This window comes from Sus scrofa, chromosome 3 (genome assembly GCF_054392235.1).
Source record: "Sus scrofa isolate SSC_HxYL_T2T_F1_AM1 chromosome 3, Sscrofa_HxYL_maternal_Yorkshire_Landrace_v2.0, whole genome shotgun sequence".
NCBI classification, from domain to species: Eukaryota; Metazoa; Chordata; class Mammalia; order Artiodactyla; family Suidae; genus Sus; species Sus scrofa.
In genome coordinates this window covers 47,955,591-47,969,344 of record NC_139385.1, presented here as the reverse complement: position 1 = coordinate 47,969,344, position 13,754 = coordinate 47,955,591, and the positions used below count along the sequence as shown (strand labels likewise).

The 13,754-nt window shown below is 64.9% G+C and overlaps 2 protein-coding genes across 29 annotated transcripts in view; one reads left to right on the top strand and one right to left on the bottom strand.

Annotated features, from left to right (window-relative positions):
• The first annotated feature begins 6 nt into the window (after window positions 1-6).
• MPG (N-methylpurine DNA glycosylase) lies at window positions 7-7,647 on the top strand. Of its 4 annotated transcripts, XM_085018287.1 has the most exons (5): window positions 7-655; window positions 2,394-2,627; window positions 4,793-4,888; window positions 4,999-5,203; window positions 7,206-7,647. In XM_085018287.1, the coding sequence occupies exons 2-5, from the start codon at window positions 2,406-2,408 to the stop codon at window positions 7,607-7,609; spliced, it is 927 nt and encodes a 308-aa protein (XP_084874413.1). In that variant the 5' UTR covers window positions 7-655; window positions 2,394-2,405; the 3' UTR covers window positions 7,610-7,647. The 4 variants fall into 4 exon arrangements, with proteins under 4 accessions (XP_084874413.1, XP_084874415.1, XP_084874416.1 ...); XM_085018289.1 differs by lacking the exon at window positions 4,793-4,888 and having other exon boundaries at window positions 7-79; XM_085018290.1 differs by lacking the exon at window positions 4,793-4,888.
• Window positions 7,579-13,754, bottom strand: part of NPRL3 (NPR3 like, GATOR1 complex subunit) — a 61,602-nt gene continuing 55,426 nt past the window's right edge. For 12 of the 25 annotated variants that reach the window (XR_014841135.1, XM_021086960.2, XM_085018251.1 and 9 more), the window contains 5 exons: window positions 11,318-11,424; window positions 10,903-11,032; window positions 9,454-9,643; window positions 8,693-8,885; window positions 7,579-8,294 (listed from right to left, as the gene is read on the bottom strand). Coding sequence is in view for 17 of the 25 variants with exons in the window: in XM_021086960.2 (XP_020942619.1) it covers window positions 8,129-8,294; window positions 8,693-8,885; window positions 9,454-9,643; window positions 10,903-11,032; window positions 11,318-11,424 (786 nt within the window). In the remaining 8 variants the exon portion in view is untranslated. The remainder of the gene's footprint in view (window positions 8,295-8,692; window positions 8,886-9,453; window positions 9,644-10,902; window positions 11,033-11,317; window positions 11,425-13,754) is intronic. The other 13 variants (XR_014841132.1, XR_014841133.1, XR_014841137.1 and 10 more) reach the window with 2 other exon arrangements.

Genomic DNA, 13,754 nt, shown 5'->3' with positions numbered 1-13,754 from the left:
CTTCCGGGTCCGCTCCAGGGTGGGCTGCGCGCCGAGAGCCGCGATGGGGCCTCCGGGTTCCCGCGCGCCGCTGGGCCAGGTGAGTGCGCGCCCAGGGAACGCGCTCCTCCCTCGGCGCCCGGCCAAGGGCCAGGGTTCGGGCGCGACTGTCCCCCGGGGTCGCACCCCCACGCGCTGTGAGCCCCGGGCCGGCGAGGGACCAGTAACGTGCGCGCCGGCCGCCCCTCGGGGTTTGCAGTTCCCAGACGGGCGCCTGCCGGCGGGGGTCGCGCCGGCTCCGCTGTTCTGTTGGCCAGAAGCAAAGTCGAGGCCAGGCGCCAGGTCGCCCCTGCGATTTGGGAGGAGAGCCTGGCACCGGTTTCCTGGTGTAATTGCCGGACACTCGGAGGCTCAGGTGCTTCAGCCCGCCCGCCACGGAAATGACGCGGCACTGACCCGAGGAGCCACTTCGCCACTCCTCACTTCACTGCCCTTCTCGGGCGGATGCATGCTGTCCGCTTCTACGAACCCCCACTTGCTCAGGTTTGATGGAGTCCTGGCGGGTCCCTCTGACGCCCCCACCTAGACGGCTGTTTGCTGCCCTTCACTGGCTGGGCCCAGCCGGGCAGGAGACCTTTGACCCCAGGTTCTGCCCAGAGGCATCCCGGGTGGGAAGGTGAGTCTTGGTACCATTCAGTGAGTGCTGGCTGTACCCGGCCAGGCGCTTACCTGGCTTCTCCTTCTCAGAACCATCTTGTGCAGCAGGACGTTGGTTCTCCTGCAGGTGAAACACATGCACAGAGACCTTAGGTCCCTTTCTGGGGCAGCTATTGCTCTTGGCGCAATGGCAGGGTCACCCCACTGCTTGCTCTGAGGCAGGTTCAAATCCTCGGTGTGCAGTGGGGCGCAGAGGCCTCTCTGAACCTCAGACCCTGGGCAGCGCTGTGAGTCCCCCACCGCCCAGGGTGGGTCATGGCAGAGATCCAGAGCAAGCCCAGTGCCTCGACACAGGCTGGGGCCAAACCTGGGGTAGGAACAGGGGCCACAACGTCCCGGAGTCTGAGCCCATGGTGGGTGTTGGCAGATGGGCTGGGCAGCAAACATGGTCACGGCATTCTCCGTTCTCAGCAGCCTGGCGGGCTCTGGGCAACAAAGGCTCTCAGTACTTATATTAAAAATAATCAGGGTGTTCCTGTCGTGGCTCAGCAGTTAACGAACCCGACTAGTATCCATGAGGAAGCAAGTTTGATCCCCGGCCCCCCTCATCGGGTTAACGATCCGGCATTGCTGTGAGCTGTGATGTAGGTCGGCAGCTTCAGCTCCAATTTGACCCCTCTCCTGGGAACCTCCATGCACTGCAGGTGCGGCCATAAAAAGACAAAATGCTACTCCTACTACTAAGAATGGGTCTGAAGTTCCCACTGTGGTGCAGTGGGTTAATGATCCAGCTTGTCCCCGTGGCAGCGCCAGTTCGATCCCAGCCTGGTGTAGTGGGTTAAAGGATCCGGCGTTGTGTTGCATTGCAGCAACTTCAGCTCAGATGCCCTCCCTGGCCCGGAAACTTCCACATGCTGTGGGTGTGGCCACAAAACCTAAAGGACAGTCAGCTGCTAGGGATGCGCTGGATTCAGCCCCCGGGGAGGGTGTTTGCAGGCCCCAGTGCTCACCTGCTCTTGTCATCCGAGAGCAGCTGGTCCCAGCGTGGCTGGGGTGTGTGGTCAGGTTCCCGGGCCCTTTGGCAGCAGGTGGGAAGCAGATGGGGTGCTGGTGTCTGCAGACCTCGGCGTTCCTCGGACCTCACTGTCCTTAGACTGACATCTGGGTCATGAGGCAGAGGACAGTTGGGGCGTCATTGGGGGTCGTGCCCTGGGCACGTGGGCTGGGGTCAAGTAGACAGTCTGCCTGGTGCTCACGTGCATGTCAGTCCTGGGCCGTTCTAGGAGGGTCTGGCACAGTGGGAGCCCTGCTAACACGGGGGAGGGGTGTGGATGACTCAAGACCCACAGCCTGTTCCTGAACCCAGCCCCACCGAGGTCACGGCTGTTTGACGAGTCCTGGCCGGTGTCAGGTGCAAAGGGCAGGGTTCCGAAGTTCCCATAGGGAACACATGTGGGTGGCGATCGGAGGGTACCAACCCTCCCGTCCCAGGCTTGGTGCCACTGTCTCCTCCTCAGTCCCTGCAGCTGTTTGCAAACTGGGCCGTGTCACTCCTGCTTGTGGGTGACACATGGAGAAGAGGGGCCACCTTGTCACTGCCACCACCAGCCTGCCTTCACATGCAGTCATTTCCCAAGTGCCCCTGGGTCCCAGCAAGGGCCGCGAAGGTCGGGGAGGGCCCCTTCCCAGCTGAGGGGGCAGCCAGGCACTTGCGTCCTTGAGCTCCGGAGGTCATTGTTTGTCCTTCCCCACGACAGCTTTCCCGAAGGATGGGGCAGAAAAAGCAGCGACTGTTGACGGCAAAGCGGCATCAGGCCCCACCCGATGGGGCCCAAATATCTTCCTCCAAGGAGCCCCGAATGGCGCCGCCCATGACCCCAGGCCCCCAGCGCAGCATCTATTTCTCAAGCCTAAAGGGCCACCCTGCTCGCCTGGGATCCGAGTTTTTTGACCAGCCCGCAGTCCCCCTGGCCCGGGCATTTCTGGGACAGGTAACGTAAATGTAGCAGTGTGCCTTCTGCCGAAGCGGTCATCACCGGGTGGCGTCTATAGGCCCCAGCCCTGGCACTGCTGGGCTCACGTCCCTGAGCAGGACCCACCTGTCCTTGTGCAGTCGGCCACTCTGGCCGCACTTGTCCCTGCAGAGCCTCAGCTCAGTCACCTGGGGAGGGCCTGGGTCCAGGACCCACTGGGAAGAATGCTCATTGCTAGAGGTGCCTGCCTGCTCTGTTCCACCTGGCACGGGAGCTTGGCCCTGGCCCGCCTGGGGTGGCCCGCAGGGCAGGCGTCTCATGGGGACCACAGTCTGACTGTGAGGGGCTGCTTTTGCCCGCCTTGTGCCCTGACACAGGGCCCCTACTGGAGCTGCCCAGCATCAGGACGGTCGAGACCGCCTCCTCCCCACAGCAGCTGGCAGTGCCAGGGCTAGCTCCCCAGCATGGAGCAGGGAGCAGGATTGCCTGGGGCCTGTGGGGGTAGAGCCTGTCACCACGCAATGTGTACCGTGAAGGTGCCCTAGCAGCAGCACTGTGGCCACATCCCTCGGAGCACCATCTGGCTAGCCCTGGCTTCCTGGTCTCCTGGAGGTTCCAAGGCACCCCTCTTCTGTTCTTTTTTTTCTCTCTTTTGTTGTCTTTTGAGGGCTGTACCCGCAGCATAGGGAGGTTCCTAGGCGAGGGGTCAAACCGGAGCTGCAGCCACTGGCCTACACCACAGCCACTGCAACACCAGATCTGAGCCGCCTGTGACTTAGGCCACAGCTCACGGCAACGCTGGATCCTTAACCCACTGAGCGAGGCCAGGGATCAAACCTGCATCCTCACGCATGCATACTAGTCAGATTCATTTCTGCTGTGCCACCACGGGAGCTCCTCCTCTGTGACCTTTAGGTCCAAAGGACCAAGGAGAGTCGGTTTCTGTGGCTAATGGGAGATTGGTGCCAGGAACAGATCCTAAGGTGTGACGTAGTCAAGAAGGGACCGGAGTGTGTTCCCAGAAGGATGCTCTCAGCTGCAAGCCCGGGAGGTCCTTCTCCAGCGCCTTAAGGAGGGTTCAGGGACTCACCTGAAACGGCTCGTGGCGGGTTAGAAACAGCGAGGGTAGGAGGAGGTAGAGACGGGAGCAGTGAGATCCCAGGCAGGGTTATCGGCCAGCAGAGTGGCGGGGAGCACTGGGCAGTGAACCCAGGCTTCCCGCAGCTTCGGGAGCAGCTTGTTAAAGGAAAAGGGGTGGTTTCTCTTTTTAGCACGTTCTGCTTTTAGCACAGGGCGGTTCACGATGGAGTAAGAAACAGGGCAGATACAAGCGACGGTGTTACAGTTTAGCTGTTCCTCCAGCCTTTCTTGTCTTGCCGCTTTTTCATTTTGTACAGTTAGCACCTAAGGTGGTAGGCGGGGACTGCAACAGGTCACCAGCCCAAGGGCCTCTGTGTCCCCCCTTAGGCTCCCACACTTGCTTGAGCAACAAGGGGTGGACAGGGCAGTGCCCGGCAGAGAAGGCAGCGTCTCACCCCGTGTGCCCCTTTGTTTGGAGGGGGCTTTCTCAGGGCCCCCAGGGAATGTCCTCGCAGCCCCCTTGACTGGGCTTGAGTCATGCCCTTGTCCTCAAGCAGATCATGGCAGGCAGCAGCCAGCGACAACCAGACCACTCTGGTGTCCCCTCTGGTCTGAGAAGGTGCTCCCTCTCTGGGCCCGCCACCAGCAAGGGGACATCTGGGGGCGGGGCAACCAGAACACCCGCCCTCCGGAAAGGACCTCGGTGACATTCGGGACAGGAAGCAGGATGGCAAGGACAGGGCCTGGGAGGCACAGGGACGCGGGGAGGAGTGGCCCCTCTGACCAGGGCTCTGAGGTGGCCTGGCCCAGCCCAGCGTGTGAATGCCCACAAGCCTTCTGGGCCTTCCTCCACCCGGCCTGCACCACCCCCCGTGCTGGGGGGCTGTGTGGCGAAGGGGGGCAGAGGGGTTCCGGGTGTGGAGGCTTCGACTCCCAGTGCAGGGGCTCTCCGCAGGCCCTGCCCGGCTCCCCTGCTCTGCTGGCCCGGGCGCCCAGCCCTCCAGGGACAGCCCCTGGCCACTGAGCTCTGCCCTGTGCTGGGCTGGCCCCTCTCCCCTCCCAGGTGCTCCCCAGCCCACCCCTCATGGAGCTCCCTCTGCCAGGGCCGGGGGCCGGGCGGGGTGCCACGGGCCGTGTCCTCTGCAGTCAGGCCGGGTGATGAAGCCCAGGAAGGCCGCACCCTGCGGACCAGACATTCGGTGAGCAGGACCTGCCGTCCAGCAGGGCCGAGGGGACAGTGTGGGGGACCTGGGGGGCGAGCCGGGCTGTGGACAGCATGGAACGGGCCTTTCCTTACTGCCCCATGCAGGTCTTGGTGCGACACCTGGGGGACGGCACCGAGCTCCGTGGGCGCATCGTGGAGACGGAGGCGTACCTGGGGCCGGAGGACCAGGCTGCCCACTCGAGGGGGGGCCGGCAGACACCTCGCAACCGCGGCATGTTCATGAGGCCGGGCACCCTGTATGTGTACCTCATCTACGGCATGTACTTCTGCATGAACGTCTCCAGCCGGGGTGAGCGCAGCTGGGCGGGGGCTGGCAGGGGCACAGGGAGCACCCTCGCTGGGCCAGGCTGGGGCTCCCGGGGAACAGGGGTCACGGGGGGCGTGAGCACGGAGCCAGAGGGTCCCACGAGCCCACCGCCTGCCCAGTGCGGCCTCAGAGGGGCCGATGCCGGGGGACGCCGGGGCGAGATCACTCGGGGTGAGCTGGGCTGGGGCAGGAGCCTTGCCAGGGGGCCGGTTACAGGTCCTGCCCCCCTGGGGAATGGGAGCCCATGCCCGCAGCCATCTTTGGCCATCCCAGCTCTGGGCACACTCCACCCTGGGTGGAGGCCAGAGCGGCCGATGCAGAGAATCAGGGGCACGGGGTGCCACGTGTCAGGTCCTGGCATAGAGCTCCCATGAGGGCCCACCTGCCTCTGTCCCTCGTGAGGACGTGGCTCTGCTTTCTGGGCGGTGCATGCCTGGAAGGAAGAGCCTGTCCTGCCAGAGCCACTGCGGGCCGGCGGCCCGTCTGCCGGGCCCCCGCTGCTGTCCCAAGATGAACAAAGGCTTGAGGACGGTGAGGGGCTGCTGGTGACACACATGTGGAAAGATCCCGACGACGTGTGAGTCGGGGTTGCCCCGAATGGACAGCTGGGGATGCCTGGTGCCAGGGACTCAGGGCGCCCACGGCTGGGCCTGTGCCCAGCAGAGAGCAGGTGTTGCATGAACCTGAGTGACAGGACCGCCCGGAGGGCCCTGTTGTCTCCGGGAAAGCTTATTCTGGTCACCAGGCTTCCGTCGTGGTGGAACCAGCCCCTGGTAGGAGGGGAGGCTGCACCTGACAGGAGCCCGTTTGCTGTGGGTACGATGGGCAGGGCAGGTGTGGGCGGCACTGTGCCTTTCTGGTCACGTGGCCAGGATGGCCCAGGAACGGCCAGGTCAGGGGTGTGGTCAGGGCCCTGGGGCACCCAGGTGGGGTGAGGGTGTGGGGGCGGCTGAGGATGGACACTGCCTGCCTGCCCACGGACGGAGGCGGTACAGAGGCCAGGAGAGCAGGAAGGTCCGTGGGCCCAGGGTGTCCTGCTTTTGTCAGGAGGCTGGACTTGGCTCTGCTCCAGCAAAGGAGGCTCAGCGGCTCCTCCGCCCCGTCTGCGGGTGGCACTCACTGCGCTCAGGGTGGAACAGAGGGAGCCTCGGGGCTGGTGAAGGGAAAGGCCCAGGAATAGAGAGACGGAAGCCACTCGGCTCATCCTGAAGACCTTTGGAAACCAGCTGCTGAAGGGGCATCTGGTCACAGCCCCGTGCTGGCTGGCTGCGCAGGAGAACCAGCTGCCACGTCCACTGAGGGCCAGCTCCTGGGTTCTGATGGGGAGGCCTGTGTGGCAAGTGGGACTGGCCTGGCCACACCTCAGGTGGAGCCCCTGACCCCTCACAAGCAGGGTAGGCTAAGAGTGGGGAACAGGTGTCCCAGACAGTGGCCTTGCTGAAGGGTCAGGGCTTTTCTGTCCAGGGCTCAGGGAGTAAGCACTGTCCCCACCCTGGGATTCAAGGGATGTGGGCACACGTGTCAGGGAACTCCCTGGTTCCGTGTGTCCCTGTGCCGTCCCTCTAGGGGCTCAGACTAGTGGGGGAGGGGACCCCTGGGAGGGGCCAGTCAGTCTCCCAACCGCGTCATGCAGGGGGCTCACCCGTGTCCCACACGCACCATGGGTGCTCTGAGCCAGCCTGCCAGCTTCCCCATTCAACTGATGCCCATTGGAGGGGGGGAGCAGATGGGGGCCCCAGGGTTTCCCTTACCAGCCTCACAGGAGTGCCAATTGCCAAACCATAGATGGCCAGAGAGCTCCATCCCTCTCACAGGCCACCCAGCTGGTGCTCAGGTGGGCACGGGTGCCCGCAGGAAGTGCTGTGCAGGAAGGAGGCAGACAGAGAGCCTGGACAGTGGGCACACTAGGTGTGCCGGAGCTCTGGTGGTGAGGTGCCCTGGGGCAGGTGGGCAGTGGCCTGGGCAGGCTCCATCTCTCCCACAGGCGACGGGGCGTGTGTCTTACTGCGAGCGCTGGAGCCCCTGGGGGGCCTGGAGGCCATGCGGCAGCTACGCCACACTGTTCGCAAAGGTGCTGCCAGCCGAGCCCTCAAAGACCGGGAGCTCTGCAGCGGCCCCTCCAAGCTGTGCCAGGCCCTGGCCATCGACAAGAGCTTCGACCAGCGGGACCTGGCCACGGATGAGGCTGTGTGGCTGGAGCGGGGTCCCTCAGGGTCTGGTGAGCCAGCTGTGGTGGCAGCAGCCCGCGTGGGCATAGGCCACGCAGGAGAGTGGGCCCAGAAGCCCCTGCGCTTTTACATCCAGGGCAGCCCCTGGGTCAGCGTGGTGGACAGAGCAGCTGAGCGGGACGCGCAGGCTGGGCACAGACCTGCTCATGAGGAGTTTTAATTGTTCAGAAACGAAATAAATGCTGTGCTTCTAGAAAACTGTCGCTTGGGCCTCAGCCGGAGCCCCCTTGGCGGCCGGCTCTCCTCTGCGGGAGGACATGGGGCCAGTCCGCACGCATCCTCAGGCCCGAGGCAGCCTGTGTGCAAGAGCCCCCTGCGGACTCACGTGGGAAGCCGAGAACGCACGGTCCCCAGGGCCCCACCAGCTGCAGGACGTCAGTCCCGGTCCTTGTGCCTCACATGGCAAAGGGAGGTGACCGCTAGGCCAGAGCCTCCTGGTGAGGCAGCCGGGGGATGGTGCCCGCGGGCACACAGAGCGGGCCAGACAGCCTGGGGAGAGGGCTCTGACACACCGGGGGCCATGTCAGGGGGCGCGTGCAGCTCACTCAGGGGCGTGAGCCCTGGACACTCCCCACCCAGAGCCTCACGGCCTCTGGGCCAGAGCAGGGACCGGAGGCCACAGCCTGCAGGGGCCAGCAGGGCCCCGGGGAGGGGGCAGTGCCCGCGTGCTCAGCTCGGCTCACGTGAGCAGGGCCTGGAAGACGGCAATGACCGGGTCCTCGTGCGAGGTCACCACCAGGACGCTGCGGAACTTGTCCACGAGCGCGAGCAGCTGCGAGCGCCGCGTGTTCTCGTTGTACATGATCTCCTCCAGGTGGTGGCGGCCTCGGAAGTAGTGCAGAAGCCTGGGGTGCGGGGGGGCAGGCGCGCCGGTCAGACCCGCCAGGCCACGTCTGCCCGCCGCGGCGGCCCTGGCTGTGGCGGCCTGGGAGGCAGAGACCTGCCAGCCGGTGGCTTAGTCCCTGACCCCTTGAGGCGTCCAGGACGCCACATGCCACGAGTCTGTGTCCCCTGTGATGGGGGGAGCCCAGGCCGAGTCTGGGGAGGCATCCCTGCCCAGCCCACGCAACCCAGAAACACTGTTGCGAACCAGAAAGCTGGGCCAAGACACCCCACACGCAGGCTCTCGGTGGGGACACCTGCCTGCTGGACACGCCACCTCTACCACGGAGGGCGGTCCGCCACCAGGGGCTCTCACTGAGGTCCACCTTCCGTCCCAACCCGGAGCCCGCCCCTGCCCCACCTGGCAAACATGCGGAGGTCCTCGGGGTTCTGGGCCGCGGGCACGCTGAGGATGGCCGCCCGCTCGTGCTCCGACAGGCTGGCCAGCAGGCTCTCCGTCACCCTCCTGTTGAGCGGCGAGTCCCCGCTGGGCAGCAGCTCCGCGCTCGAGTTGTCCATGCTGGGGCTGGTCAGTGTCATGTCATCACTGCTGGCTGGGGACGGGCACCCGTCAGGGAGCGGCCGGCCCTGCCACATGCACCCTCTGCGCCCAAGGCGGGCCTGGTCCTTGAGACCCCCCCACCCAGCGTGGACGGTGGAGCCCGGGCAGGCCAGGCAGGCGCCTCCCCCGAAGCCAGGGCCCTGGGGCTCGGCACTGGTCTCCGCCTTCGGGGGGCACTGGCTTCAGCAGCTTTCTCAAGAAGGGCCACTGAGGCTTGGGCCATCCTCCCAGGGGGGCGTGTGTCTGCGCTGACCCCAGGCGGGGGCGCGTAGGGCCGGGCCAGGCTGCTCCCGACTCAGCGAGGCAGAGCTACCTCCTCAGGGAGGCGGGAAGCAGGGCTTCTAGCCTCGGGGCGGTGGGGTGAGGGGGCTGCCCAGCAGGAAGGGGGCGTCTGTGGGGACACGGCTGCCCGCTGAGGGGGCGGCTGTGTGTTCACATGCAGCCGTGTGAAGGCACCAGGGCCGCTCCCTGCAGGGTCCAGGCCGGGCCTCCCGCCTGTCCCAAGCGTACCCCGGGTTCTCACCCCCCCACCAGACAGATGCCCTGGGCAGGGGTCCTACTTGGGGAGCCAAAGCTGAGGGCGTTGGGCGTGCTGAGGCTGCGGCCGCCAGCCCTGGTGGACAGGGGCATGTCGTCCTCCCGGGAGCGGGGCTCGTCCTCGCCGGGCGAGGCCATCAGGCAAACATAGGTGTGCAGCTGCACCAGGAGCCTGCGCTGCAGCATCCACACCACCATCTGGATGAGCTGCGTCTGCGGGCAGGCGGCGTGAGGCCCAGGCCAGGGCGGAGCCGGGGCCTCGGACCCGCCTCGGAGCATCGCCCTGGACGTCGGAACAGGGGCGCCCGGCCACTGGCCGGCTTTGCGCTCCAACTCCCGTCCAGGGGGCACCGGGCCGCACGCCCCCCGCCCACCCCATCACAGGTCCAGTTGCCCAGAGCTAAGGGGTAGGCCCTGCAACATGGAAGCCCCACGGCTCTGCCTCGTCCCCCAGCCCACAGGGTTCTGCAGCCGGGACACTGCTCGGCAAGAGGCCGTGGGCAGCGGCCCTGAGGGCGGAGGGTATGTGCAGGCGGAGGAGCTGCAGCGGCTGTGAGCAGGGAGGTGTGTTCACGGGCTGCCCCTGTTCTCAGACCCACCCCAGCCTGCTTGTCCCTGGGGGTCCCCTCTGGGGAAGGCCCGGGCAGACCTGGAACAAGCTCAGCCCAGAAAGGCCACCTGCCCCCGGCCACGAGGAAGCATCCTCTGCGGAAGGGGTGGGGGGCGCGTACACACACACACACACACGCGCGCGCGCGCGCGGCGTATCTGTACTCAGCAGGCAGGACCTGGCGCGGTTCCTGAGAACCAGAGGTGCCACAGCACATGGCACCTGAGGACTGTCCTGCTCAGCGTCTAAGGGAACTGACCAACAGCACCTCCACCTCGGGGAGGAAGAGGGTTGCTCTCAGGACTGGCCTTGCCTAACGGACCGGGCACTGCCTAAGGCATCGAGAACCCGGGCCCCATCTCCGCCGGGGGTGGAGGGAGGGAGGGCACCCTCGGCCTCACCTCGCCCGCACCCTGCCCGCCCCTCGTCCTGACCCAGACCCACGTTCCCCTGGACGAGGAGATTCTGGGGACCGACGAGCCCAGGACTTCCACTCACAGACCCTGTGGCCAGGGGGACCGTGGCTGGGGAGGGCTTGGGGACAGGGCCCAGGCTCCGTGAAAACCGAATCACCCCTGCATCCCCCCATCAGGGACCCCAGGCGGCTCTGTCCGCCCAGCAGTCACTGGTCTCCTGCCAACTAGGCTCCGAACTCTCCTCCACGCCTGAGCTGCCCACCCCAAGCAGGGAGGGTCCGGAGGGGCAGAGCAGGGGGGACAAGGACGGCACCAACGTCTGCAGCCGCCCTGGCAGGACACGCACCACCCGCACAGCGAGCCCCTCCCACCAGCCAGGGCTCAGAGCGCTGCAGCCTCAGGGCCCGGCACCAGGGGCGACGCCTGGGCGGGCTGCTGACGCTCACCTCTTGCACAGGGGGGGCGAGGGGGTTCCTCAGTTCCGACAGGGAAATGGGCAAGGAGAACTTGGCGAGGACCGACGGCAGGTCGTGAGGTGGGAACTGGCGGGAGAAGTGCTCGGCCAGCGGGGAGAACCTGGGGACAGGGGCGAGGCGTCCGGGAGCTCAGCCGACCTCCGCTCCGTGCAGGCACCCGCGCCCTCGCCAGGAGCCCGTGGTGGGCGGCAGGGGGTGCAGCACGGTGGGTGGACCGGCATGGGTGCAATGAGGACAGAAGCCAGCTGTTTTCCCTGCACCACAGCCCCTCCGAGCCCCCAAGTCAAGGCCAAGGCCCCTGACCCCCCACCAGGTGCCCGAGGGTCACGGCCAGGGGCGGGAGCTGGGCGTGCGGGCCTGGGCGCGGGCGGCCGGCGGGACTCACAGACACACGCTGGCGTGGGGCGACAGCATGTAGACGTTGTTCTCGCACAGCGGGTAGATGACGATGGCCTTGCCCCAGTAAACCAGGTGCGCTGCCAGCTGGAAAACCTGCGGGCAGAGGTGGCCGGGAAAACAGTGCCCACGGGCCGACCCACACGGTCCCCACGGCGCACAGCGACACGCCTTCCTCTCACCGGTCCCCGTGCTGTCCTGGCCGGCAGGAGCACGGGGATGCCTGGGGTGCCACAGGTCAGCTCAGCTAAGCCAAGAGCGTGGCTACACAGCCTGGCAGAGGCTGGCCCCTCTGCCCACCAGGTGCCCAGCACAGGGAAGGGATCCCTTGTGACAATGGATGTGGATGTCACGGCACCTGCCCCCACCCCACACGTCATCCCTGAAGAATGTTCCCCTGTCCTGCTCTCCTGGACGCTCAGACTCAGGATGGCACAGACCGGGCGCTGTGCAGGAGGGGAGGCCAGGGTGAGAACATGGCACCTGGTACTGCCCGTCCAGCACCACTGCAGTCACAGGCCTCCAAAGGGGAGCAGCCCTGTGCAGGCTCTGGGCACGCCGTCACCTGGTCCGCAAGCAGGGCTTCCAGTGGCACTGCCCACTCGAGACACAAAGGAAACTTCGGTTCCACCGCTGACCCTCTCCCCTCTCACCCAAGTCCCAGCGACAATGGCTCAAAGGACACAGGCCTACCTCCCTCCGTCTCTGCCACCCGCCTCCTCTCCCTGCAGGCAGAGCGCCCCCTGGAGGCCAGAGAACTGAAACTGGAGCCCTGGGACTCATGGCAGCGCTGCAACCTGGGTGTCGGGTGTCGCAGGCTGCCCTGCAGCGGCGGCTCCGGGAGACGGCATCTGCCTCTGGCTGCAGCGTCCCGTGACCACAGGGGTCACACCCCTGCCTCACTCTCAGGACAGCCCACCTGGATCCTTGCGATTCTCCTCCCGGTGAGGAAGGGCACACGCACGGGTCCTGGGGTTAGAGCCGACGTGGAGCCACCACTAACCCATCACAAGTCACGTGCACTGGGACCCTCAGAGCCACTCAAAAACCATGTGTTAACATACAAGGAGAAAGGATCTGGCGTTGCCGTGGGCAGACACGGCTCAGACCCCGCGGCGCTATGGCTGCGGCAGAAGCCAGTAGCTACAGCTCAAATTCCACCCTAGCCTGGGAAGCTCCAGGTTCAGCCCTGGGTTCATGCCATGGGTTCAGCCCTAACATACAAGTGAAAAAAACGTACAGAAAATGATTGCAGGAACCTACAGTGTTCCTGCTGGGGGTCGGGACTGTGGGAGACTTTTCTTTTTATGTCTCTAATTTGCGTCATATTAGAATTTTTTTTTTTTTTTTTTTTTTGTCTTTGTAGGGCCACATCCACGGCATATGGAGGTTCCCAGGCTAGGGGTCAAATTGGAGCTGTAGCTGCCGGCCTACACCACAGCCACAGCAACGCCAGATGCTTAACCCATGGAGTGGGGCCAGGGATTGAACCCGCAAGCTCATGGTTCCTACTCGGATTCCTGAATTTTTTTTTTTAATGACTGCATCTGTAACATATGGAGGTTCCCAGGCCACAGACTGATTTCAAGCCATAGCTGCAGCCTACACCACAGCTGTAGCAACACAGGATTCCTTAACACACTGTGCTGGGCCAGGGGTTGAACCGTACCTCTGCAGCAACCTAGGCCACTGCAGTCGGAGTCTTAACCACTGCCCCACAGCAGGAACTCCCTCAATTTTTTTTTTTCTCTTTCTTTTCCAACCCTGCCCCACAGCATCCGGAGTTTCCAATCCACGCTGCAGCTTCAGCAACATGGGATCCTTAAACGCACCAGCCAGGCCAGGGATCAAACCGGCTGGAACTGAATCTTTTAAGAAAGAATGTAATAGTTTTATCATGACAAAACCCCTCAAAATACTTCCTCACAGAGCCTCTCTGCCTGGGGTGGAACATGAGTGATTTAAAATCACCTGGGGGACAGTCCCACAGGAGGCGGTCACTCCCTCCCCAAGGGGCCTCCACTGGGCATCTGCTGCAGGAAGGGGCTGTCCCAGAGGCTGGGAGGTCCACGGCCAGGGCTGGGCCCCAGGAGCTTCTGCAAAACCACACCAGAACCAAACTTTCTGATCTGCACAGGGCACAGGGCGGTGGCGTCATGGAAGGAAACAGCCAGGATCCCCCCGGCCAGGCCGGAGAGCGGCAAGTGGACGTCCAGGGAGACCCGCAAGGGTGCAGCAGGATATCCAAACAGCGTTCTGGTCGGGCAGCCCCGAGGACAGGGAAGGCAGCCCCTTCGAGAGGTGCAGACACGCACAGGCCAGCTCGGCGGCTCACGGGGAACGGCTGGTGCGTTTACGGTTGCCCCGGGGATGCTAGGAAGGCAGGATGGGGACACCGTGGGTGCCGTCCAGCCCAGGAGCACAAA